The 26,698-nt window shown below is 46.1% G+C and overlaps 3 protein-coding genes across 11 annotated transcripts in view; 2 read left to right on the forward strand and 1 right to left on the reverse strand.

Moving 5' to 3' along the window:
* Positions 1–7,197, reverse strand: part of ago4 (argonaute RISC component 4) — a 21,058-nt gene extending 13,861 nt beyond the window's left edge. For 3 of the 5 annotated variants that reach the window (XM_084032645.1, XM_084032646.1, XM_084032644.1), the window contains exons 1-2: positions 881–1,035; positions 590–710 (exon numbers count right to left, since the gene is read on the reverse strand). In XM_084032645.1, the coding sequence (XP_083888771.1) occupies positions 590–694 (105 nt within the window). In that variant the 5' untranslated portion in view covers positions 695–710; positions 881–1,035. Of the gene's footprint in view, positions 1–589; positions 711–880; positions 1,056–7,002 lie in introns of those variants that run through there. The other 2 variants (XM_084032648.1, XM_084032647.1) reach the window with 2 other exon arrangements.
* clspn (claspin) lies at positions 6,256–18,182 on the forward strand. Of its 3 annotated transcripts, none has more exons than XM_084032641.1 (24): positions 6,256–6,528; positions 9,616–9,733; positions 9,925–10,340; positions 10,662–10,811; positions 10,935–10,991; positions 11,081–11,153; positions 11,256–11,358; positions 11,469–12,046; positions 12,128–12,316; positions 12,425–12,585; positions 12,672–12,850; positions 12,978–13,033; positions 13,129–13,322; positions 13,450–14,005; positions 14,101–14,134; positions 14,274–14,370; positions 14,452–14,600; positions 14,713–14,874; positions 14,974–15,095; positions 15,219–15,349; positions 15,446–15,566; positions 16,269–16,336; positions 16,415–16,576; positions 17,649–18,182. In XM_084032641.1, the coding sequence occupies exons 2-24, from the start codon at positions 9,673–9,675 to the stop codon at positions 17,772–17,774; spliced, it is 3,945 nt and encodes a 1,314-aa protein (XP_083888767.1). In that variant the 5' UTR covers positions 6,256–6,528; positions 9,616–9,672; the 3' UTR covers positions 17,775–18,182. The 3 variants fall into 3 exon arrangements, with proteins under 3 accessions (XP_083888767.1, XP_083888765.1, XP_083888766.1); XM_084032639.1 differs by lacking the exon at positions 6,256–6,528 and adding an exon at positions 8,461–8,872; XM_084032640.1 differs by lacking the exon at positions 6,256–6,528 and adding an exon at positions 8,461–8,872 and having other exon boundaries at positions 14,500–14,600.
* Positions 18,183–22,153: 3,971 nt separating this feature from the next.
* Positions 22,154–25,045, forward strand: c19h1orf216 (chromosome 19 C1orf216 homolog). Of its 3 annotated transcripts, none has more exons than XM_084032665.1 (2): positions 22,154–22,300; positions 23,597–25,044. In XM_084032665.1, the coding sequence occupies exon 2, from the start codon at positions 23,619–23,621 to the stop codon at positions 24,675–24,677; it is 1,059 nt and encodes a 352-aa protein (XP_083888791.1). In that variant the 5' UTR covers positions 22,154–22,300; positions 23,597–23,618; the 3' UTR covers positions 24,678–25,044. The 3 variants fall into 3 exon arrangements, with proteins under 3 accessions (XP_083888791.1, XP_083888790.1, XP_083888789.1); XM_084032664.1 differs by lacking the exon at positions 22,154–22,300 and adding an exon at positions 22,306–22,424; XM_084032663.1 differs by lacking the exon at positions 22,154–22,300 and adding an exon at positions 22,582–22,728 and having other exon boundaries at positions 23,597–25,045.
* Positions 25,046–26,698: the final 1,653 nt, after the last annotated feature.

Below are 26,698 nucleotides of genomic sequence, written 5' to 3' on the forward strand. Positions count from 1 at the left end.
TTAATTCTGATGCAACTAATCAAAGTGGTAGAAATGCTAATGAAAGCATTCATAACTGTTTGTTTTTAAGGATGCATTTAAGGTTTTTTCCAGGTAAGCAGACTTCAAAACACACAAAAACTAAGGAAAAAGTTAAATGTCACCCTAAACCACCTCGACACCGCTAAAACAGATTAATACTGATATCTGTATTCATTAATAAGTGTTACCCTTTTCTCAGGGATAACAGAACAAACACAGACTTCACATTCATGGATTTCACAGGTCAGGAGACTGGGCTTCTATCTTCCCTTAGATGTCCGAGTGCTGGTCTCACATTACTGGTCCAGACTTTCTAAGGTGATCCAGCTGGCAACCTTCCCCTGTCGAAGCCAGAAACTCTAATCCAGCCAACTATTTACATACTGCCCGCCTCACACCTAATAAATTAACAGATCACATAACAAGTCTCCCCTTTGGGAGTTATTTTAGAGCCGATTGATTTATCAACACGTCAAAAAAAAACATCCACATGCTGCTTTTTTAAAGACGGACAAATAAATGTGTGTACATTCCGATGAAACAGTGGTCATGTGTTTGGTATACCGACCCTATCCCTCCCAATTGGCAGTGGATGTGCTGTGTACATGTTCCTCTTCCCGTCGTAGCCCGGCTGTCGGTCTCCAAAGATCTGCATCTTGAAGTGCCGCACCATGGTGTCCACCACTTCCCTAGAAGACGGGGACAGCAGGATAGTGAGCCAACAGCACAGGTTTCCCAGTGACATATTTCTTCAAAAACACAAAAATGCTTCTTTTTCCTTGTTCTACCTATTGTTATAAAAGCCACAAATGCAATTGGCATTCCAACAAAACGTCCCCGTCCTCATGAGGCGATTTACCTGTTGACCCTCCGAGGCCGTTTCTCAGGCTTGATGTCGATATCATAGTGATAGACATCAATCTTGGGAATCTGCACCTGGAAGTGGTTGGCAAGGAGCCGGATGGGTTTCCCCACCGTGCCGAGGCCGGGACGCCGCGGAGGCTGGAACAGAGAGGGAGGAGGGGCGGGCGGGCCTGGAGAGAGAAGGGAAGAGGGGTTTTTTGTGAATTACAGCCGTCTTTGAGGATACAAGTGAAAGAATGGTTGTAACTGCAGTTATGGGAACCCTAAATCTAGCGTTTAAGGGCTTTGACTGACATTGGCCCTTTTCACAGCAGCCGGTGTAATTAATAACATTAAGTAGGGCCCTGTTCCATTTAGGTGGGCCGGGGACCCTGATATTTTACACCTATCCTTACCCTGCTAATACAAAATAGCTGCTGCTGTTGACATTGAACACTCCTTTGCATCTTAAATGTTGAATTCATACAACACTGGTCAGTTTTTTCCCCTTCGCCATTAAAGAAAGATACTTCAAATGGATCATGTTTGCCATTCATTGTGAATGTGAACCAAAAGGTGGCGACAGTGAGAGTGCGAGCGCTCATCTTTGCATCAAACGTCAGGTTTTTAAATGATGCACGTGCACGGCGTAACGCCAAGCTTGTTGCAAACCATCTCGTCAGCGACACTTGCTTGAATGCACCGAAAAAAGGCCTCGGAGATGCCCAGAAGCGGTTTGATTGATCCGTAACTCTGGCCCCTGACCTACATGGGTCAACAAGGGGCTGGCGAAACAATGACCTCCAATTATCCTTCAGCCCGCCCCCCCCCCAGCTCCACCCAGACACGCAGGGCACCCACCCCTCACGCCGAGACAAAGACCCCGCTCCTCTCAGACAGACAGCAGCAGGGCCATATGGAGGGGGCGCCGCACAGAGAGTCTGAGATTACCGTTACACACAAGCATCTCGCTCATATACACATTACATACAGTATATGCAGGGTGACAAACACAGGTGGGATAGGAGGCTTGTGGCGTAGCATAAAATCGCTGCAGGCAATGGAGGTCTTCAGTTTAAAAGCAGCACTTAAGACCTCACGCTTCACCTCGCCACAAGTCAACCTGATAACTTGTGGTGATAAATACTTATTCACATGAAAGCGGACGGGAGGACGCACTGCGATACCTCATCTTCCGATCCGTTTAGAGCCGCCATGCTTCACTCTCTCTGCAAAAGGCGAGTACAGCTCAGCTCTGAATTTTAACTTCGGAGAAACGACGGAGAACATTGAGAGAACTCTCAAAATATATATGAGAAGTATATTAAAATAACATTGTGTTGGTGGTACTGAAGGAGGTTGGAGGGGGCTGCTTGGAGCCTTTGTTAACTGACAGCTAAGGGACTGCGGGGGTCCTCCTGAACTCCATGCACCCACACGCTCCAGTTAGCAAGTGAAGCGCGAGAGCATGGACAATCAGGACCCTCCCCATCGCTTCCTGAAAACACTCCCCAACATGCCCTCATCTACCCTGGGCCCCAAATCACCTCCCCTGCACCCGACTGCCCTCCATCTCCATCACACACAAAAAAACCACACCATTAGCTTATATACAATATGTATCTTATGATACAGGCTTGACTCCCGAATGAGAAGCCTTTTGGTGCATGTTTTCTCTTTGTCACGACTTGGATTAATAACATCTGATGATTCATTCCACTTTGTCCTGCTGGCCTTGTTACCGATAGCAACAGAAAGGAAAACCCAAGTGCTCCATGCAATTCCAGCTATGCATCACAAGCACACTAGAGCTTCTGCAAGTGCATTGTAACTCAATAATGATGTAAGTGAATTCCTTCATGCCTCCATTCTGGTGCGTTGTTGTTGTTGTTGACGGTCGTCCACAGAGAGCTGTGTAAAGAAAGTGTGTCTTTGGGTGTAAGGCCTGTTGGCCAGACAAAATAATCGAGGTTTGCTACAAAACCACAAATCACACTTTAATTGATTGTGATGATTGACCATGAATGAATTGTCTAATCATTACAGCACCTATGAACATACGAAGGAAAGCCAAGTTGGCACAATGTGGGCGAGAATTATTATAAAGCAGCCGACAATGAGTCATAAAAAAATAACGTATTATTGCCTACACCGGGAAAGAGGAATGACTTTGGTCAATGACATTCAAGACGTTTTATTATCTACAAAGTCCTTTATCTGACAAAGACTCTTTCTAGGACTTAAAGACAACGTCGTGTGTTGAATTATACAACATTGTACATGGGTTTGTATTCCTCTCTGCTCATTGGCTGCACGTACAGGTACAGAAGGGGGTTTTACCGTCCGTGAGCAGCACAGTGAGGTCTTCCTCTTCCACTTTCTCCAAAACCACAGATGTGCCTATAAATAGCCTCCTCAGCTGCTGCACTACTACCCTTGGATATGCGTGTGTCTCAACATGAAATGCCTGTACATCCATCCTCCATAACTACTACTTACCACAGCCAAAACAGTCCAAAACCCAAATATACTCTGTACTAATCACACAAGACGAAGGGAAGCAACACATTCTCACAACTGAGCTGCAGGAGCGAGGGAATCTTTGGCTGTTTTGCTTTAAATACATTTAATTATTAATATGATTGGCAAAACAGTTGCAGATTAATTTTCTGCCAATCAACTAGTGGATAAATAGACCAGTTGTTCAGCTCTAAATGCATTTCTAACATAATTTAAATTGATTGCGTTTGTTGTTTTTCTTAATTCAGCACCATCTCAGATTTGTTCAAGAAACGGCAACAAGTGGGAAAAAAAGACAACAGATACGAATATATGCAGCTGAGAAAACTAACCGTGGAGAACCAAATGTATGGCTCCAATCTGCTTATTAAATGTATGAGTAACTGTGAGATATCCAACACAAAAACAGCCCAAGGTGACTTCTTCAAATATCTTGTTTTGTTCAACCACAACAGTCAAAAACACAAAGATGTGCCGTTTTCAATGATTTCTTTTCAACTCTACCTTAATGACCTTAAAATAGAAATCAAGAAGCAAACACAGGTACATTGTATCCCAATAAGGAACTACAGTAAAGCTTGGGGGTCACTTCAGTATTTTGTACTGTGTGGAAAAAAAGAACTTGGCCTACATTCACATTACTGAGAATATCTCCGTGACCCCCAAACTCCACCGGGGGAAAAGAAGCCAAGCAGACATTATAAATTCACCAACAGCTTCCAATATGAAAAAAATAATAATAAGCAGGAGGAATATCACATGATCATCCAACATAACAGAGTGCTACTTCATCCTAAATTGAATTAAAGCTACAAATATGCAGAACATTACATCCATCTAGAAGACAACCCTCTCTTAAGTGATTTTTTTTTGTTTACGCGGTTCTTTTATCGCAAACAAGTTGATAAAACTGGACATTTTTATGCCTGTTGCGTGCTTTATACTTGCCTTTTTCCACCTTGTCATGCATTATTAAAGCACACGGAGTTCATCTAAAGAGATGTGTGAATCCTTTTCTTTCCTTTCACAGATTAAAACATCAATAAAAACACTTAATAGAGCTAGATATCACATAAAAGAGACCCTACAGACTTGTCCAAATGTGGCATTTGGCCCTCGACTTTAAACGACTCGTCAAGCAGGCTTCCTGCATAAATTGTACACTTCTGCTCCAAGTGAGCTGCAGCGACTCTGAGTCACAGAGGAAGTGAAATCTGCTTTTCCTGGTGCAGAAAGTGACACACGCACCGGAGCTAAACAAGTCTGTTTTTTTGCTCCTTACGTCGTCTAAACGCGTCTTTCAGCTCGGATCCAAATGGACCGCCGGCATCTTTGAGGACGCCTGTCCATTCGCACTTATCTAATCCAACACAAAACTGTGTGTGGTGCGGGTCGCCTACTTGTGCGCCGTAGAGCCGAGTAACGCCATGTGTGGTAACCGCGGCGTGATCAAGCAGTGAGACAGCTGGGCTTAAGCTAAGCATGAGGATGATGGCCCGGCCTGGTGATGAGTCAGAGACTAACAGCACTGAGAGGGCAGCGCGCTGACGCCCACACCTGCAAATCACCTGGATTTAAGTACCACACTGAACTGTGGAAAAGGCATCGCTGCTGAGAAAATAACATCAACGGGCATCATCAACCATATATCAAATTGTAGTCATTTCACCTCAGGCTTCTTTTTATCGTGTCTGCAAGCAGCGGAGGCAAATATTTCAGGAAAATCAGAACTTCTCGCTAAAGTTGCGACGCTCATCTTTGCCTCGATTCACGCCGCCCGCGGCGAATTGTTGCCGGCCGGCCCTTGATTTCCGCCTCTCCTGTGACAATCTATGCATTTTTTTCCCCCCACATGTGCTTCCATTCTGAACGCCACTTCAACGGTCGCACCTGAACAATTAGAACAAATTAAACGAGCTGCTTTGTGAAGACACCACAGGCGCCCATCACATCATTACAAACACACAGAGAACCTTTTGGGGGAGGGGGGGGGGTAACTAAAGAGCTCCAGCCACACAGCAAAGGTTTCTGGGAAAAGGAAATCCACTACAACTGAATCAGAACAGACATTAAAAATGAAAATCTGCAATGTGAATGTTGCTTTCTAATGTGGTGCAATTTCCCTATATTATTGGTAGTTTGTGAATCAACTAAAAAAAAAAGAAAGAAAATAAGCAATACAGCATCCTTATTGAAACCGGTCTTGTCAAAACGTGTATCCCAGTATTGGCCAGGCTGGTTCTGGACTCTACAACTATACAGTTGAATAAACATGCATCATTATCATGATAATAAACTACATAACTGCTCCACTTTGGGAGGTAAACATTGAACACCTATCGGTGAGTCGTGTAGCTGGCTTGTGGAGCTTCTTAAAGTACCAGGTGAACTGTGAGGTGGAGCAGCTGCTGATATCACAGATGATAACTTTGATGGCTCTCGCCGATTACGTGTGGTGCAAACACACACACACACCTGTGGCTGATTGTACACTATTGATTTATCTCCAAAACATTCCCCTAGGATGCACAAAACTGTAGCATTTATTTAAGCAAAATGTCCTCCTTAAAAGTATACATCTAGATTATTTTGTTTTCTTGCCACCATCTTTCTTCTAGAGTGTGAAAGTGCAGGGACTGACAAAAACAAATGTCTTCACTGTCGCAGCTGACTCAATTCAGTGCATTTCGCAAAAAAAAAAAAAGAGGTAAACACACATTTTGGGCAATAAAAACGCAGTGTATCTCTGGGTGCACCGGTGTATGGCTGATTTCTGTCCCCACGCTTGATCACTGACTGCATCGCTGCAAAAAATAAGTGCCTTTGTTATCATAAAGGAGAATAATATGGAGCTGGCCTGCAGATGTGATCGATAAAAAAAACCCCGCTGTGCTCACACACGGACGTACGGCGCGTTAGCCAATGACAGCCTTGCGTTAAAACCAGTAAAAATACATGTCACTTAAACGCGCACGTCTGCTCATTTGACGCCAATAACGCGCGTTTTGTTCGGCGTTTATTTGTTTTTGCCCCCTCCACCACCAGCCGCTGTCATGTTGGACGGACGGCAGCCCGAAGAGACGCGCCGCTTCTGATGGCGATGGTACAAAACGTAGACGGCCGAGCAGGAGAGATTTGACACAGGTGGGGATATTCTTCGAGAATTTTCCGTCGGTATTGCTGTTGGTATCGCGGGGTCGGAGTGTGTGCGTGTGTGTGGCCAAGAGAGAGGGGGAGAAACACGTCGTGAACAAACAACGTAAACACACCACGACGCGGAAGGAAGGAAAGGAAGGTCCCTGGTTAAATCCCCACTCACACAATGCCAGCCCCGACACGACGTGCAGTGCGTGCTTCAGATAAATAAGACCGCGCGGACACCACTAAATAACACGTTTTTTTAACAAATATCACAAAACGTGGCTGAAGATGAGTGTAAATACAGTCACGCACACACAAACACACGGGCTGGGCCTCGGTTTGCTGCCTCCCCCCCCCCTCCGTCAGAGCGCCGAGGCCTCGCTGCAGCCGCGGCCCCCAGTGATGCATCGCATTAGCGCACACGCACCCCACACACGGCTCCGCTCGCCGCCGTCGCCGCTCTACAAAACGTCTTACCGGGTCCGAGCGCTTCCATGGCCGAGGCCTCTCTCTCCGTCTCTGTCCCGGCCTGGCGGCTCCGTACCGACGCTGAAATTGGGGGCGGTATCGCGAAGCTTAAAGTGGCTAATTTAAGAAAAGGGAATATAGATAGATGCGTGGACGGCTCCTCACTGAACTGACCCGAGCTACCGCCGCTGCTGCCTGGTTCTGGGGATTTGTATGTGCGCATGCGCGAGTTAGAAGCCGTGGAGCTCGGTCTGCGCATGCGTAATTTGCTGCACCGCAGTAGCAGATATATAGGGGGATAATAGGACACAGGAAACCTCTTAAATATAGGACAATATACAGTGTATAATATGTATATAATACATGAAAAGAAAGTGTCATAAGATGTAAATGTAAATACATACAAGTAACCCAATCAACGGCAAGTAAAGCTTATAGTAGTTTGGAGAAAAGCAGTGAAGAAAGAATAGTGCTGTTTGGTACTGGAGTACAAATAAGGTAAATTAATTGAGAAAGTACTCAATTACTCAATTAATTTAGTATATTAATAATTAATGATCGGTTTGATTGATTGCGTTGTATATTTGTTAAATATTAATGACGATACATTGTTATACATTTAGCTAACTAGCAGTAAAGTAACTTAAATTAACCCTTACACATTGATAAATGAATACTTATATGATACAATAATATACAGTAATATATTTAAAAAATGTTGGGTTGTTCTCCATAATGATTCATTTTTAGTTTTGGTATCTTCAATATATTTCTAATGCTAATAATTGTAATAACTACTTTTACTCGGTCTAGTTTTGAATGCAGGACTTTTACTTCTAACAGACTTTTTCTACAATGTGACATTGCTGCTTCTACTCAAATAAGAGATCAGAGTATTTGTTTCACTGAATCAGATGCTTTATTTATGTAGCAGCACAACACAATTCTCCATTACATAAGTAAAAGTTTTAAGTAGAGGGACCAAAGGAGGAGCACAATTGTAATAATAAACAGTAGGCTATTCGTATGGCTTTTCAGATAAAAACACTGAAAATTAAACTCATGGTAACTATACTTATTAACAGGTAATGGCTGAAACCCTACGTCACCATGAGGTTTATTCCCACAGTAATAGCTATTTATGTGAATATCTCAAAATTATTTTACATGGGATAATAAGCACAGAATTAATTTGTTATTCAAACATACACCAGGGCGAGTAATGCACTACACTATTCGCTAAACGATTCATTAGATGCGTCAAGTGTGGGCAAAATACAGTCAAATGTATTTATATGGCACAATATTTGTCATTCAAAGTGCTTTAAAATAAAATAAAATAAATAAAATGTAAACAAAAAATAGATAATAAACATGTTATAACATTCCTGTTTACATTTCCGGCATTGTGAACATCATTTTTATTGTTTAGATTTTTGTTTTATTGGCACTCTTTTCAAAGTCGTAACCCCGGCCGCTGAAAAGATCCCAGCAGTTAAAATCAAGCCCACACCAAGCCGTGTCGTCACACTTGGGCGGATACAAACGTCCCCGGTGGACCAATAGGATTGTAAGAACGGGTCGATTGACACCTCGGTGAGGAAAAACTGCGGGCCAGCTGTCACGACGCGCGAAAGATCAAAATTTCTCTTCGGTGTTTGGATCAGGCGGGAGGAAGAGACACAGCCCGGCTAAACGCTTCCTCAATATGCTTTTAAAAGTCCAAAAGTAGACTTTTGTCGCGCACACGTTTGCCTTTCGACGTCCGTTTTGTCTGCCGAGATTCGACAAAGCGTCGTCTCCGCCGGTTTATCTGACAAAAGAGCCGTGAACGAAGCCCCGGCGGACAAAGATGAGCCTGGTCGCCTCTCAGCAACAGGTGAGCAGATTATTTCAGCTATCGATGCGTTGGACATCCAACGTCAAAGTGTTAGACTGACGTGTGTCGTGAAGAAACGTTAATGGGAGGAAAGTCAGGCAACAGCAATCCACAAAGACTGGAGCTCACTGCAGCTACAGTTAGCGTTAGCCAGCTAGCTAGCTTGCTAGATAGGGTTTAGCCAGCTGTGATGGTAGCCGTAGTCTCGGCCTGGTCACATCGACTAATTGCACGTTAATTGGGTTTATTCGTACACCGTTAAACTCGTATAATTTATCTGAGAAAGATTATGATCGTGGGGATTTCTCAAAATCAAGTATGTATGTCGCACGTACCATTAGCTAAATTAAGGCTACTTACAAACGACGAAAGGAAGCAACGTTGCTAGCTAATTTACGTGCCCGTTGGCTGGTTTATTGCAGGGTGCCTTTAATGATATTTAACGTCTATTTGGCTGCTTCATGTTAAACTTTCACACACAAAAAACAACATTTTCTGCTGTTTATATACATGTAGTTGGACAGCTAACTGCAGCTGTCGTCTGCTACTTTAACTGTGACATTTATAACTAGGACCTTCTGTTAAAAGTGCTCAAACAGCACAATGAGCAGCCAACAACTCTGGGAGTTGTGTAGGCTGTGTTAATTCATGCTTCCCCACCCTAGTAAATAGACATCAGCCTAAAACCCCTTTGCAGTTTCAGTGGATGGGTAAAATGTGTTTTGTGGTGTTGTACTCTGTAGGCTGAGGTGCTCCTGACTGTGGCCCAAACGACAACGGAGAGTGATTCGGACAGCGGGATGGGCTCTCCAGCAGAGGAGATGGTTACAGAGACGGCTAACAAAGGAGGAGAGCTTCCAGGTGAAGTAAAACAACAATGGATGATAATCCAGATTGAGACGGGAAGGCAGAGACACTTTGCAATAGCAATAACTAGACTGTACATAAAGACTTAGAGTATTTTTTATAATTTCAGATAAGATAAATAAAAATACAATTGTTTTATTGCATCCGCATGAGTGCATATTTATTTGACAGTGTTTGTTTTTCAGATTCTGAAGATGACGACGACATCGCAGTCCACAGAAAGGCTCACCGCAACGCCATTAGGGACAGTGACAGCGAGGAAGAGGAGGCGGCCGCAGAGAGCAGTGTGCACATGGCCGAAGCGCTGGTGTTGTCTGCTTCCAGCGGAGAGGAGATGGAGGCGGAAGGGAAGGATGAGGGGAAAGTGAGGGGAGCGCAGCAGAAGAGCATGAGAATAAGCCGCGCTCCCGTCGACAGCGAAGACGAGTCGGACGAAGAGGAGCGTGGAGAGATGGAGCAGCGACAGGAGGAGGTCAGGACGAAATCGACGAAGGAACAGAAGAAGAGAGAGAAGAGCCAGAGGCAGCGGCAGAAAAAGGAGAAGCGTTGCAAAGCGGTGGAAAAGGTGAAGAAGAAGGAGAGGCTCTCTGCAAAGAATGAGGTTAGTAAAGCTTGGCTTTTTCTCTGAGACTCTGGTCTGGAAATGTGTGGAGAGAAAAAATCAGCCACTTTATGTGATAATAAGTTTGGAGACTGTAAAGTAGATCACTAAATATATTTTAAGCACATTGTTTCACATTCTATTGATAGAATCCATTGGGATCTTTATTTAAATGGAGATATGGCACTGTGTGTAATATTGCACTGAAGAACCCAATTTACCAAATGTTAGAAATAAAATGAAATGTGATTTGCTGAAGAATAACAATTCTTGATGTGCATTATTTTGTATAAAGCCAATTTTTTGCACCCATTTACCCAGAACACACCTCTTCCACGGGCTCTGAATGACAGTGGGTGTCTGCTCGGCGACACAGACCTGTTTGACACCGGTCTGGGCGACGAGGAAGAGGAGGAAGAGTCGCTGGAGGCCATCCGAGCTGCTGTCAAGCATAAGATGAAAAAATATAAGGTACAAAAAAACATGTGACTGTTTGCAATTGGAGCCTTTTTGGTGAGAAGAGTTGCCCAACACTATTTTGCAGATGTTGTCTAGACAAGCCTTTTGTGTAATTAGTGTTAATTGTTGCTACAGGATCCTCTTTTGGACGAGGAGGAAGATGAAGATGCACCAGAGAAACCCCAGCGAGTGGTAATTGCTTGAATTTATTGGAAATTTTGTCAAATTTAATACCAAAACAAAAAAAAAGCAGTTTCATTCTCAACGTGTGACGTTTTCAGGAGAGGAAAGCTGCCCGCGCCAGCAAAGAGGCGATGAAGCAGCTCCACAGTGAGTCTCAGAGGCTGGTCAGAGGTCAGTGGCAAAGTGTTTTATGACTGTTAATACTCATAATTTAAACAGAGGTGTCTTATGTCTTCAGTGCTGCATCTCTGACATGCTCTTCTGTCCTTGTAGAGTCTCAACTTGGCCTGCCCTACCACATCCCCGAGCCCAAGACCATCGACCAGTTCTTTAAGAAGCGAATCAGACCGGGGGGCCCCGCCATGGCGTTGTTGAAGTAAAGACAAACATAACATACATCTGTAGTCACTATTAACCATTTTGTAATACATTAGTTACTTAGGCTGCCGTAAACCTACAAATGAATGATGATTTAACTCTCTTTAGATCCACAAGGTATTCCGCCATGATGTTGGAAACGCCACCAGCTCCTCCTCCTCCCACCAACGCTCCCAGTGAGCCTGAGCAGCCATCAGCAGGGCAGGACTCTTCTCCCTCTCTAGACCTGTCGTCCACTCAGATCCAGCCGATTCCTCATCCTGCCGCCACCTCGTCCCCGCAGCAGGAGAGCCTCAACCCGGCCAGAGAGGAAACGACGAGCCTGGATCCCGACCAGGAATCTGGGCCGATGCTTTACCTCTCTGAGAGTCTGCAGGAGTCCATCGCAGCGGACGGAGCGGTCACGCTTGCTTCCCAGTCCGTCGATGAATCGTCCCCCTTAGAACAAAGCCAGACTGCAGTGACGTCTGACTCTGAAGTCCTGAAAAAAGAGCCTCCATCTGGGGCTTTGGTGGAGCCTTTAGCTGCTCCAGCTGCAGCAGAGCCTTCAGCGCAGCAACCCACCAAACCCAAGATGGACAAACTGGCCAGACTGAAGCTGCTTGGACTGAACCCCCCACCCGTCGCTAAGCTGTGTCCAGATGACGGAGCCTTCGTTCACCTCGAGCCTCCACGGCTCAACCCTGGTGAGTGCTGGTTCTTTTAGGAGTAATAAATCAGAATAAACACGTCTTCTGATCATATATTCACCTCTCTTCTTCAACTAGGTGTGGCGGCCCTGAAGGAGCGCTACCTTCGTCACGCCAAGGCACCCACACGCCCTAAAGGAGAGCGGACCATGCAGCTCAACATCATCCGCAAAGACAGCGCCCCGTCTGGCCAGGAAGAGTTGCACAGCGAGTCGCTCACCGTCACCGTTAAAGAGGCAGCAGAGGAACCCGTGGCGACCAAACCAGGTGTGGATTCACATGTGACCCATAGATGCCAGTGTTGTGGTGCATTTCAGACGTTGTTGACCTATTTTAAGGACAACACTTAACCTCCTCTGTCCCCTCACGTCACAGGAGAGAAGCTGCTGACTCTGAAGCAGCGCCTGCAGCTCGCCATGGCCCAGAGGAGGCAGGAGGAGAGGGCACGCAAGGTGGAGCTGAATCGGCTCGACAATGAAGAGTGCGGGGAGGAGGAAGAGGAGGAGGAGATGACCGATGACTCTGAGGAAGAAGAGGTAAGTTTGTTTCTGCTCTGCAACAATCAAATAAATGCTTCGGGGACATTTGTGCTCACGACAAACCGGCTTCCCCGTTTTACCAGAACGTGGATGACTTACTGGGAGGTGATGATGGCGAGGAAGAAGAGAAGGAGGATGAGGAAGGCAGTGTGGCCCAGAGTATAAGGAGTCCCTCTCCTGTGGCACTGAACGGGCCCTCTGACCTAATTCATACAGATGGCACACTCATGCTGTTCCCCGGCAGCTCCTGTTCTCGCACCGGGTCAGTGTGTTTCCGTTTCTGGGTTAATCTATTTTCGGCTTGTAAAATACATGAAATTGCTCTATATTGTTTCATATTTGTATATATTTATGTAGTAAAGCTTCACATGAACTGCTCTCCTTTTCAGTGATGGTATAAGAAGGTCTGGTCCTTCTGGACAAGACAGCAGCAGCAACAAGATGGGTGAGTAGAGTGAAAGACACTTGAAAGTGCTGTATTTAGCAGAACTAGGGATTTATTCGATCTTTTTCTCCCCCTCTCATCGCTCCCGTCCCCAGAGGATGACGACTCTCTGTCTCTGGTGAAGGACAACAGCCACAACAGCAGCTTCGAGCTGGCAGGATCGATGATAACATCCTATCAGCCCGTCAGTCTTCAGCGCTCCGCAGGAAGGAGCATCTCCAACTCCTCCATTTTCCGCTCCCCTTCTCCCTGCCTCTTCAGGCCCAGCTTCCTCGGCTCTGCCTCCAAGGTAAGATGAATTCAAAAAGTGTTTGTTTCAGTGTGTTTAATACTTGGTTTCGCTTCACAAGCACAGAAAAATCCACTTGCGTACTATTTGAATGATTTCACACATTTATTTATTTTCCCTCCATCAGAGTTCAGGCAAACTCTCCGAGCCCTCTCTCTGCCTCCCTGTTGAGGACTCCCAAGACTTGTACGCGCCTCCATCCCCAGGAGCCGATTCGGGGCCCTTGGGCGGCGCAGCGTCCGGCCCCGTCCTCGGAGGAGACTCCCAAGGTCGCTTCTCCCTGGAGGACGACACCCACTCCCAGTTACTGGACGCGGACGGCTTCCTCAACGTGGGGCCGCGGCCCGGCGCTCCTCGCTCCCACAAGAGACAGTTGATCCTGGACAGCCTGGACGAAAATGCGATGGATGCCAACATGGGGGAGCTGTTGGGGATGTGCTCGGGCGCGTTCGGGACAGCGGCGCGAGGCTCGAGCCGGGCCGGAGGACTCGGAGCAACGCAGGAGGGCGAGCTGCTCGGGTTGTGCTCGGGAGCGTTTCCAGCGACGCAGTCGGGAGAGGAGGAAGAGGAGGAGGAGGAGGAGAAGGAAGCAGGCAAGAGTGAGGGGAGAGGACAGGATGAGGAGTCTGATAACACCATGGATCAGCTGCTGGGGTTGTGTTCAGGGAGGTTTCCTAGCCCAGGTAAAAGAGTGAATTCATTTCTCCCCTCGATCTTAAAAAATATTAGATTTCGAGGTTTAATAATGTTTTGAATGTTGCTTTGTTTCTAATTTTAGGTTCTGCTCACACGGCCTCGCCTGCACAAGAAAGGTACAGTTGGAAAAATCCAAATCAGAAAGTATTGCATGTAAATGTTGATTACTTTGTGATTTTTTCAGTCCTTTTGATAAAGGTTGACGTAATATAAATTTGCTATGCAAGATGTTCATCATGATTTCTCTGTATAAAGTAAAAAGAAGCCAGAGGAGGAGCAGCAGGAGGAAGAGGAGGAGGAGGAGGACTGCGAGTTCCGTCTTCTGTCGGATGTGGAAAGTCACAGTGAACAGGTAAGATTATCCTCTTCAAGTTTAAATAAACTGGCCATGTGTCTTTATGATGCAAATGACAAGTGGCTTGTTGGTTTCCAGGAGGACAATGATGAGGATGGCGGGGAGGAGGAGGAGGAGGATGGAGAGGAGGATGAGGCAGACACTGGTGAGGACGAAGACAATGACGTGGAAGAGGAGGAGATGCAGGCCGTCTTCGCATCACACCGGGTTAAGAAAAAGAAGAAAATGTAAGTGTAGAATTAAATATATTTATGTATCCGGATACATCAACAATGTAATACTCATGGCGTGTGATGTCATAGGAAAGTATGATTACTCATTCCTGCCTCCTGCTCACAGGCGTATGGGCGACTACCTGGAGGCGGAGGCGGAGCTGTCTGGCAGCGACGTGGGCAGCGAGGACGAGGACGGCGACGGGGAGAGCGAATACGAGGAAGACGAGCTCCTGGAGGATCTTCCCTCTGATGAAGAGCTGCAGGACCAGGTCAACAAGATCCACATGTGAGTTTAACGTCCCACGCTCCGACTGCTTTTAACGCCAGTCTCCTGTCGTCGTGATGCAAACGTTAAACTTCCACACGGCCTGCTTTGATGCTGCAGGAAGCAGATAATGGACGACGACAAGCGGCGTCTGAGGCTCTACCAGGAGCGTTACCTCGCCGACGGCGACCTGCACTCCGATGGGCCGGGACGCTCTCGCCGCTTCCGCTGGAAAAATATCGGTGAGTTAATCCCATATACCGGTAAATAGACTAAAGTGGTTGTTAAATATGAAATCACTAAAGTAGTCTGAATTCCTGCTCCGTCAAGCCGTTTAGAGTTTCTCTTTGGATTCTTCCTCCCAGATGACGTTTTCAACGCCGACCGGACTGGAGCGGAGGGTGAGGAAGAGGAGGACGAAGACGATGGCGTCGACCCGTCTGAGGTCCAGAGGAGGAAAGAGAGACTCGAGAGAGAACAGTGGCTCAGAGAACAGGTGGGTTCAGAGAAAAGGGCAAAGATCACGTCCCTCTGAAAGGAAGTGTTGTTATTTTGTCCTCATTCCTTCCTCGGCGTCTTCCTCTCCTCACAGTCTGAACAGAACGCCAAGAAAGAGGAGGATTTGGATGCAGACGATGAGAAGATCGGAGAGGAAGATAGTCAGTTCATGAAGCTGGCCAAGAAACTGACTGCCAAGACTCTGCAGAGGAAAGGTCAGTTTGATACGAGGCCTCACAAGAAGAATCCATGACGAACCCAGACCGGCTTTTGTCCAATAAAAAAAAAAACACAATAAAACACACATGGAGTAAACAAATTAATATGGATAAAATATGTGTAATTACACATTTTTAAGCATTTTCTTTGTCGTGATGAAGGTGGGATTCAGTTTCCAGATTTTCATACGCTGTTTGAGCTACATGGCACACACACACAAACACACACACACACACACACACACACTGATCAAAACACTGGCATGCGTCCCAGCGAACTAAACTGAACCGGACGCTGAGAGGAAACTGCTGCCAATGCTGTCATTCCTAATGACAAGTTACTTCAGTGTGTTAAAGTTTCGGCGTCCTTTTGTACCTGAAAAAGAATAAAACCGGGAGGCTACATGTCGTCATTCTGCGTTTTTTAAAATGTTATTTCTGGCCAATTTACATCTTGTGTCAAAATGACAAAGTTGGCTCTGCAACAGGATATTAGTCTGATTTTAAAGGGGATTCTAACGATGTATTTACTGCAATAACAATCAACTGAAGTGCTTTTTTGCTTTAAATTAATTGAATGGTTAATGATCATTCTTTCTAACCTTTTGAAGTACACCTAGAAAGTCCTTTACGTCAGTGTGTCGAGATTAAAACATCGTATTCTGTTTCACTGTTTAACTTTTACACTTTTCATACCAGAGCCCGCCGTAGCACCGCAACCAGAAAAGAAGACGGCAACTCTCAATCCCTTCCAGAGACCCTCACAGGTATGTCAGCGTCCTACTTTACCTGATAAAGATATATTTTTTGTACGTCTATGAAATGTAAACCTCACTCTCTTCCAGGTGAGGAGAGGGTCCCTCCTGAGTCAGCCTCACTCCGTCCTCCAGAAGCTGGCTTCCATCTCCGACGGGAATCCCCTGGCGCCCAGAAACACCCGAGGTTTCCTCTTTCAAACTCTGTCGCCTGAGAAGGACAAGTCGGCCTCAGGCGCTCCACAGAAACAGGTGAGTTCTCCACAACGAAACCATTCAGCTGCACTCATGCTGAGGAGAAACCACTCAAGATGCATTCGGCCGATAGTCGTGCTCATTAGATAACGTGCAGTCAGAGGTAGAATAGAGACAAAGAAGTTCACTATCTGGAATTTGACCTTTTCAGAAGTCTGCAAACACTTCACAGAAGTACTAATGCAATAAAATACCCATGTGCACAATCCGACACCCGAAAAAAAAAAAACAGTATGTTTTCATGGATACAGAATCCTTTCACACTGCTTCCACGCAGAGCGGTGGCGTCACAAATCACAGAAACATTTGTGAGCCCTGCAGGGCGTCCGATGTGTTCCTGCATGGATCCCAAGAAAGGATGGATGGTTTTGGTTTGATTATGGAACCGTTTGAAAACGACAGAAGCTCGAGTGTTGCAAAAACCAGTAAAACTGGAATACTTGACCGCAGTTTGTGACGAGTGGCCAAAAGGCTGCACCGATGTGGGAACCTCGCTTCCCATCTTTAAAAAACAAATGGCTCTTCTGTGCTCTTTTTTTAAAGGTCTTCAGTGTTTCTTCACTGTACGGCCATTTTTTCCTCAACTGATAACATTTACAATGGTCAGGCATATTTTCCAGCTGTTTCTGAAATGAAAAGAGTGATTCAGTGCCGGTGAATTCTAATTATCACTGCCGGGTCTTCCCCCGCTTTGATTGGATTAATCCTTGTTTGGTTGAGTGTCTTTGATCTCACTCTTGTAAAAAAAAAAAGAAAATAAGCACAAAAACAAAATACTTTCCAATGGTTTGGGTTAGATAGATGGATTTCTCAATGTGATAGTCATGTGAGTGTGGTGGGTGAGTTTATGGTTTGTGATGTCTTCTACATTTATGACACTAGGTGGAGCCAAAGCCCACCGTTCCTGTCGGATGTGAAGCACAAAAGCAAAGATTATTGCATTTTTTTTTTTTTACCCCTCAAGCATCTTTTTATCACAAGACTCACCATCAACTACATTTTTAACTATATTAGTTACAATAAATGCATTCATGTTATTTATTCTATATTTTGAATGTTTGACCGTCAGGTGATGAAGAAGAGGGGGGCGGTGACCGCGGTGAACCCAGCAGCGAAGAGGGTCTGCAGGGAGAACCGACCTGCAGGTCAGACTCAGGGACCCCAGAGGAGCATCTTCAACTTCCTGGACCACTGAGGTCGCAGACACACGAACTGAACAATAACCGTTGGCAGGCTGACAAAGGCCAGGATTTACCCGCCAAATCCAGTATTTCACCAGCCAGTAAGACTTGAACATGAAGGAGGAGCTAAAAGGACGGTTTGCGTCTTCGTCATCGCGTACGAAACACAAATGTAACGCATGTTTACATTGCCTTTTTTTTTTTTAAATGGCAAACTAAAGCACACCACTGGGGCGTCTCTCGATGCTTTTTACTTTTTGATGGCTCGCCGCTCGCTAGTCCGGAAAGCATCCGTCCGTCAACGGAGATTCTGATGATCAAAAATGTTTTATCGTGTAAATAGGGTTGATTTTCAACGGTGAGGGAGTTTTTTGTGTGATGATTTAAGTGTTTTACATTGTAAATAAAAGTGTATTTTAAGACATTGCTGTTATTGCTTTTGTCAGACGGGGACACGGGGGCGCCACCATCAGGTCAAATTTTTAATTCATCCTTTTTCCTGCAAAAGTAATGACTTTTAGTCCTGTGTTTAGTCCTCAAATGTTAGCGTGCTAACATGCTGATACACTACAAACATGGTAGTAAATACAGAATTGAATTATGGGGTTTCACAGCTTCCCTTCCTGATGATTGCGAGGAAACACTGAGGTGTCAACGGGGGCCGGAGAGCTCCACGCCTCCACCGTACTTTTGCATGTAAATCTCAACTCCTCTTGACTTTTTATTTCACTTCTAGGCCACTCATAATCTCAGTTTAGAGACTTAATGATTTGCTAAGTGACTAATAATAGGCTGACGTTAAAGGGTCCTCTAACGAGCCCCCTTTCATGTCTCTCCATCTCATTAGTGGCCACGGTGATTAGGAGGAGGTCCCGGGGTTAGGAGCGGGCGCAGGAGGCCCCATTACACATCATTAGGGGCCAACGCCAGGAGGGTCTGGAATGAAACCCCATGGTGGGGCCCCGCCTGTAGCGAGCTGCCGTACCTGCAGGCAGGCCGGCTTAATCCTGGTGTTGTTAAAGCAGCGATTACAGTTTTGGTTTTTTTTACCTTTTGTCTTTCCGCCTTCGTTCTGATTGTTCGCCTAAGAGTCGAAATCTCGGAACAGTCGCTGGGTTTCCGTGTAAATGTGGCGAGCCAAGAGGCTTTGGGGCAAAGGAACAATATGATTTAGTGTGAAGCTGCCTCTGTCATTATTTTGGAGCCATTACAATGCAATTAAAGGAGATAAAGACTTGATTCCAAATCCTAAGGGTCTGTTTGCAGGGTCAAGAAATCAATTCTAATTAGAATAAATTAGGAATAATGTGAGAATCATTCAGATTTGTATTATTATCTTCCCTTTCTTACCATACCCGCTACACCAAACTCAATTTCACAACTTTGTTTAAGCCCGAGAGGAAATTACGAGGTCAACACAGTTAAGCCCAACTCCCGATTCACTCCACACTTGAAAGAGGAGGAAGGTTACGTGTTTTGGCACCGAGGCCCCGGCTTCTAAATATCTAGAGGACACGGATCTGGCTTTATTCAGATTATGAGGAGGAGAGAGGGCAGAGGGTGGAATAATTGAAGAGAAACATGAGCTGTGAGCACCCAAGGGTGTGTGTGAAGAGCTTGTGTCATGACGTATGCACTGTATGTGTGTGTCTGCTCACATCTATGCCTAAAATAAAAGTGTATAATTAGTGTGCGAAAGCAAAAAAGCCCCGCGCTTGGATTACTGGTTCAATTTAGCACGTCTTGGCTGATTTGGATGATTTCTTCTTTTTTTAAAGCGTGCTGGCTGTGAGCTCGGAGGTCCAGCATGGCCTCTGTTTGCATCCGCGCAATCTCGGCACCGGGGATCTGACAGAGTAGCCCCCGTGGGTGCTGCCGGCCGCCCTCGGCCACTGTCACGGCCCTCGACTGGTGCTGGAGCAGATGTGAAGCTGAACTGAGGGAAGTGGGTCACGGCGCTGGAGGCTGTGTACAATTTAAACAAGGTCTTATTATGCACAAGGTAAGTCATGCTCCTTTCTCCCCCCCCCCCCTCTTCCTGTGTTTGTGTGTGTGAAAAGGGGGGAGAGGGTGGTTAGTTTTAACATTACAATAATCTGTCCCCCCCCCCCCCCCCCCCTCAGGAGGCCTCACAGACGACCCTCAGTCCACCCGGTTCAGGCTATCTCTCCTTCTATCAGTGTCCTCTGTAGTTGTCTTTTGTAACTTGGGTTTTTTTTTTTTTTTAGAGAGAGAGAGAGAGAGATGGAGGGAGAGATGATTTTGCGTGTGACGAGGCCTTGGGCGGACGGCTGTGTTTGATGTATTTTTTATGTGCTTAGGCTACTAGTGAACGATGGGGAGAGGGAGGGAGGGAGGGAGGAAGGGGAGGCAGGGAGGGAGGACGCCTGGAGCTGATGCACTTGAATGGGGATGTTGTTGAAGGAGAAGGGGGGGTAGGACTGTGTGTGTGTGTGTGTGTGTGTGTGTGTGTGTGTGTGTGTGTGTGTGTGTGTGTGTGTGTGTGTGTGAGAGGGAAGGAGGAGGACGCAAGGTTTTTTCTGCCGCCAGCGACGACATATCAGGGGGATGAGAGCAGGGAGGAGAGAGACAGTGAACACTTGTTCAGTCTGTCTGATGTAGCCTCTCTGCTGTACCACACACACACACACACACACACACACACACACACCTCGAGAAAACACACTCGACTGCCATGCCCTCAGATCTCGGATTGACAATCGCAAAAGCAGTCAGTCACCACCAGTTTGGAGAGACATCACACTGCAACTAATCCTGCAGTCGTCGTCGTCCGTCTGTGAGGAGAAACGACGTCGCCTGTAGAGACGTTGGGGGGGGGAGGGAATATTTAAAAATCACTCATCTTGATGTCGATGTGTTCAGTGCCTAACCAGAAAGTGCTGCCCTGCTTGCTCTCGTGATTTGTTATCTACTTTGAATTCACTGTGCGATTTCCTCCGTTTCCCAGAATGCTGTTCGACGAACACTAGAGGAAGGGCACGGCCTTGCATGCTCGTTACGTTCAATGAAAAATGCCTTTTCAATACTTTTTAGATATGTGCATCTTTTTAACAATCAATTTATATCAAAATCCAACATGTTTTTCTTCCTGGGAAACAAAATATGACTCATGCTGACATCAATTTCAACCACATCCATCAATCTGCAACGTCTCCAGAGCCAGAGATGGTTGTGATCTTTTCAAATGAAATTCCTCTCAACGCTGCGTCCCGCCCGCCCATCCTGTTTCCCTGGAAGTACGTCACGGTACGGAAGCTAGATCCTGTGAAAATGCTCTTTCAGCGCAGCCTTAATGGCATTAGACCAGTAAAAACAACAGATGGGCTGAGCAGGTTTCCCCCTACAAGCCGACTCGAGCTGGTGAAAAACTCCCCTACTGCAGACTGACTGTGTTACATTCACGTCTCTACCATCTCATGCACATAATCTTCTACTTTACGCTTCATTCATACTGTGAACTTTTTGCACGTCCCCCAAGATTGTTTTGCACATTCCTGCAAAAAACCTGTAAGAGATCTTCTGCACTGTATTTATCATAATGCACCAAAAAACAAGAATAGAACAAATATAAATAACAGTAAATTGTAAATAAATAAACGAGAAGGTCGTGTACGTTCATCGTCTGAAGCTGTGAGCTTCCTCTGTGTTCACCTTAAATCTAAGTACTTTAATGACAATATAACCATAGTTTTGAAGCCAATTATAGATCTAACAGATTATCTGTGATTTTCCACTGAGGGGAAAGATCACATGTCACCTTAAGAATTTCTAATTTGGTAACTGAACTTGTCTGAGAGGACACATTAAAAACAAATGATTGTTTTTATATCATGTGTCTGGAAGGGATCTTTAACTTTACACTCTCGTAATAACATAATAAAACATATTGCATAACAATGACATGAGCTAAAAAAAAAAAAAATCCCCAAAGGAAACCTCATATGATATAACAGAACATGTGGGTTAAAACTGACATAATGTTGGGTTAAAAATAACTTTATATAACTCAAATTAACATTTAAATGCCATTAAACCCCCTTAAAGCACTAGTTATTAGCAGAGAAATGCATTTATTATCGGCTCATATAATGTGACATGTATATGGCGTTTATTATTATTATTATTATGTTCCTACTAAATGGGGTTTTAACCCCCCAAAGGGAACTTTTCACAGGCTCTGAACACGAGGAAGTGTTATACAACTGTGGTTTCTGCCTGAGGGCTGCAACACGGAAACACCTTAAGGTGAGTGGGACACCACGTGACCGGGACAGATGCTGGACTGCATCACCTACAGTCACAACTGAGCTCGCATTGTTTCTTTTCCCCCTGCAGTCCCCGGCCCAGGAAGCTCCAGCTCCAGCCACTCCTCTGTCGCTGTCTGTTCCCACCGCCACCAAGAGGACGGGAGGAGGAGGAGGAGGAGGAGGGAAGTAAACATCACATAGGAGGGTCGGAGGAGGAGGAGGAGGAGGAGGAGGGGCAGCGTCTCCATCGACAATCCAAGGCAGCCAAAAAGGTAAGAGCAGAGCCGAACCTGGTGCTAATGTATTCACACGGCTCCGTGTTGTTCCTTTGACCGATGCGAGCGGTAGATGAGACGAGGTGGTTGTCAGCGCGCGAGGCGACGGCACTGATATGGGGTGAGCGTGACGTAACGCCCAAAGTATAGCCGCACGAGACAGTCCTGCTTTTAACTACCTGCAGAGGAAATGTCTTTTTTTTTTTTCTTCCCTTTTTTTTAAAACCGAAAATAGATAAGGATGTGACATTGTCGTGATTTTTTATTTTTAATATTTTTTTTAATAAATATATATTGATAACGGTAAATATGCAGCCGCTGAACGCCATTGGTCGCCGTTTTTCTCTTCTCTACCGTCGTCCGTACAAAAACAGGCATCTTTCTCTCCCGATAAGAAACACCCACCCGGCAGCAGGACTCTTTTGGTATTATATTCATAATTTATTAGCATGTGTGGAAAAAAATACAGATGTATTAATATACATCTATTCTGCGCTTTTAATCGAACACATTTGGTGATTATTCTGCATCTGAAATGTGTTGATTTTTTTATTTTACATGGGAGAATCAGCTGTTTTCCTCCTCGTGATCGTCGAGCATCAGTCCACTGCTGCTGCTGCGCGCGCGCTCCCGACAAAGCCACCGTCGCTGTCCTTCAACACCGCGTGAACGCGCGTGCATTGGATAGACGAAGAGAGGGGAGGGGAGGGGGGGTTGGGTTTGATTGACAGCAGCCTGAAGTCAGGATTAGAGACATTTCCATTCTGAGGAGACATGTAAATGTTTGATGCTAATAGAAGTGGAGCAGCCTTGTAGACATTTTAAACAAGGAGTTCTCTTATTGTTGCTTATCTGTTCGTCCTTACAGCCTGATGCCTTTAATGCAGCTCTGTTCGCTGTTTCACCATGAACACGTGGGCCAAAGCTGTTTCCTCTGCTGATGACTTGTCCCCATGTCTTCTGTAGCTGCTGCAAAATCTAAAACATTGCTTTTTAGACTCGCTTGGTCAGAAGCTCGTTTTGAGTTGAACTCTTTAAGCTCCGGGTAGGCGTCGTCGTCCGAGATCTCCAGAGCTTATCTGCAACAGCATTAGATCAACGAGCTATGTTTTGTCCGGAGATCAAACCCACGAGACAAAGCTGTGGTGAAGAGGCCGGTGTGAATGTGTTAAAAACAGAGAAAGGATTAGATATAATTTGTTTCCTGGGTATTGAAATGTTTAGATTCTAGTTCTGATACGACACCAGAATGATCTTTGTTTTTTTTAACGTTCTGCCTGGTTGTCGTTTCAGTGAGGCTCAGTCGAGATCAGTGATGCTCCAACATCAGGACCAACCAAAGAACTCGGCCTACCGGGGCCAAGGGGGCTCCAAAAATGGCTCCTCGCTGCGAAACAGGAAGTGTGACAAAGATGGCAACTTCAACTTCCTGCCTGGCAAAGACAACGAGGGCACCAGAGGAGGAGGAGGAGACGAGAACCGGAACCCGGTGCGCCCCCGCAACCTGGGCCCTCTGGGTCGCGACCCTCCAAGCTCCTCGCCGTCGTCCGGGTACCACCACAACTCGGGGATCCTGTCGCCGCGCTCCCGCCTGCCCTGCTGGAGCCAGCTGGAGCCCCTGCCCGAGATCGAGTGCGGGGACGACGGCTACGGCCGGGTGCCCCCCGACGGGGCGGAGGAAGGGCGGATGCAGGAAGAGGAGAGGAAGATGATGATGAGCCAGAATGAGGAGAAGCAGAGGGAGAAGATGGAGCTGCAGAGGAGGAAAAGCAGCAGAGTGAGGGAGGAGGAGGAAGACCCCGATGAGTGGGGCGACTCCGAGTCCGAGTCCGAGAACAGCTACCGGTCTGGGGGAAGCATGTCCTCCCTCAACTTGGAGAGTGGAGGCGAGGGGATGCTCATGGAAGGGTGGGACCGCATCGGAGTTGGAGAACCCAAATACAGCATCCAGGAGGGCGAGCCGAACAGAAACCGCAACAGGGACCCGCCGGGAAGATCCCGGAGCCTCAGCTGCAAGTCGGGAAGCAACCTGGGAAACCTCCTGGAGGAGGGAGCAGAGCGGCCGGACGACGGGTCCTCGGACTCGGACGGCGAGGTGCCGGAGCTGATGGACGCGGTGTGGACGCTGCGGGACCGCGAACGCTTCAAGGCCCAGGAGATGGAGAAGCACCAGGTCCAGCTGACCATGTACCGCCGCCTGGCGCTGATCCGCTGGGTCCGCACCCTGCAGGGTCGCATCCAGGAGCAGCAGAACCGCCTGCAGTCCAGCTTCGACGTCATCCTCACGCAGAGGAAGGAGCTGCTGCGCATGGGCGCCGCCGCCGCCGCCGTGGCCAACGCCGCCACGCCCGCCGTTGCTGTCAGCCAATCGTAAAGAGAACAGGAAGTGGTTAAAAACAACGTTTTAGTTCTGTTTGCTTCCATCCTGAAGACATTTCACCTGAAAAAAAAAAGACAATCGCCCCATCTGACATTTTTTTTTAGCTTCACACTCTGATTGTGATGATTTCATTTAATGGCGTCCCACCCAGAGCATCAATAAATATATCTGACATCCTAGTAGCAACGAGATCCTGAAGACTTTATGATGAGATGAATTATATGATAATATATTTAATATTCTGTCTGTCGTCTTGACCTGTGCGTAGAAAAACTGTCCCAAGAAAAGAAGAGAAAGATACCCTGTAGATGATTTACACCGTGAGGTCATGCTGTAAATAGAGAGATAATAAGTACATTCAAAGAATAAAGTCATCTTATATCTGATTTATTTTGTCCTGTCCGTTTGTTTGCACGTTCATAAGACCGGTTCTAATACATAAAATCAGATTTAGAAGTCCAAGACTGATGATGATGCTAATAACAATAATAATAGCACTTTAACAGCCCAGAGCCTTCATTTGGTAACAGATCAGCATGTTTATTTCAAGGAGCGGTCTAAAAGAAGGACACTCTTTATCTTCTCGAGCTGTACTCGCTGTTCTGGAGCCGGCGGCTAAATGACCTTTTTCTTTGCCTAACAATCGCCTCTTTGTCGGCTGAACAAAGTTGGTTTTGTATCGGCTCATCAGCCGGACTGTTCTGCGGGGAGTGTGATAGCCGTGTGAGGCTCAGGCGTCAATCTTCATGGGCACGGCTTGCTGCTTGCCGCGGGCGCTCCCGAGATCATCTCACCTCCTTCCCACGACCGTGTGTGTGTGTGCGTGCGTGCGTGTGTGTGTGTCAGGGAGATACCAGCCGCGTTGCCACCCTGTAATCTCCATCCATGAGCGGAGTGGTGGTGAGGCTCCCCGGGGAGCCTGCATGTCTGCGCCCCGGGGCCCTGCAGGTCCGATCCGGCCGCGGTGAACAGACGCGGGTCCGGTTGCGCGCGGCGGAGCCAAACCCCGGGGCGAGTTTGGGATAATCCCCGGCTATATGCCTCCTAACTATAACTCTGGTTGTTTTTTTTTGTTTCTTTTTAGAAGCTTATCGCCTCTCCTGGACGCAGGCATCGCAGAGACAGTCTGAGTCAATTTCCATATTGATCCCTTGTTCGCTGGCTGAAGGTTGGAGGATAACGTGTTTACACAGGAACGGCGACATGTAAGCGACGTAAAAAAGACAAGAAAAGACACGGAGGAGGAACAAACGCGCCTTTGATTGTGACCGTGTAAACCACCGAGACGTGATTTCAGGGTGGTTACAGGAGAGAAATTCATCCAAACAAAGACAAAGAATGTAGAGGGGGAAATCAAATGTTGCAGAAATAATTTGCTAATGGATTATTGTTCAGCTATAAAAAAAAAAACATGTGAAAACTCTCTTGGCGTGAATAGAACTAAATAAAAATCTTCCTAAAAGGTCATCAAATCTCAATAAATGTTTCCACGCTATATCAGGACAGCATGTTAATAAATCACAATATATATTCATCTCAATAAGTTGCTGATGTTAAAAGCTACACCTCTTGTGCAGCGCTTAACCAAAAGGTCAGAGGTCAAACGGTCCCACGAGCAGAACTAAAGAGACAAATAAAGGGTCATTCTCTTGTCTGTATGTCTGTCTATCTATCTATCTATCTATCTATCTATCTATCTATCTATCTATCTATCTATCTATCTATCTATCTATCTATCTATCTATCTATCTATCTATCTATCTATCTATCACAATAAAAGCCTTATTTCCACTGAGCTCGTCCCCACATATCACCATAAAACCCTCAGTCATTCCTGATTTGTTCTCGCTATGACTTCAGTGTACACAAATATACAATAATACAAGGAAAAAAGGAGAAGATATCCCATGATGGGAGAGGAGCAAGTAGACTGCTTGCATTGATTTGGGCTTTCTCTCAAATACAAATCAGGCTACAAACTGAAAAAACACTAATAGAGACGTATGTTTCATCAA

This window comes from Eutrigla gurnardus (genome assembly GCF_963514095.1).
Source record: "Eutrigla gurnardus genome assembly, chromosome: 17".
Taxonomy (NCBI): domain Eukaryota; kingdom Metazoa; phylum Chordata; class Actinopteri; order Perciformes; family Triglidae; genus Eutrigla; species Eutrigla gurnardus.

Bases quoted from the DNA above. Each gene is read 5' to 3' on its own strand.
- clspn (XM_084032639.1), top strand. From the start codon at position 8,846: ATGAGCCTGGTCGCCTCTCAGCAACAG. The intron at 12,047-12,127 runs GTGAGTGCTGGT...TTCTTCAACTAG, and splicing joins GCCTCCACGGCTCAACCCTG to GTGTGGCGGCCCTGAAGGAG. The intron at 12,317-12,424 runs GTGTGGATTCAC...CTCACGTCACAG, and splicing joins ACCCGTGGCGACCAAACCAG to GAGAGAAGCTGCTGACTCTG.
- c19h1orf216 (XM_084032663.1), top strand. From the start codon at position 22,613: ATGCAGCCGCTGAACGCCATTGGTCGCCGTTTTTCTCTTCTCTACCGT. The intron at 22,729-23,596 runs GTATTATATTCA...TTGTCGTTTCAG, and splicing joins CCGGCAGCAGGACTCTTTTG to TGAGGCTCAGTCGAGATCAG.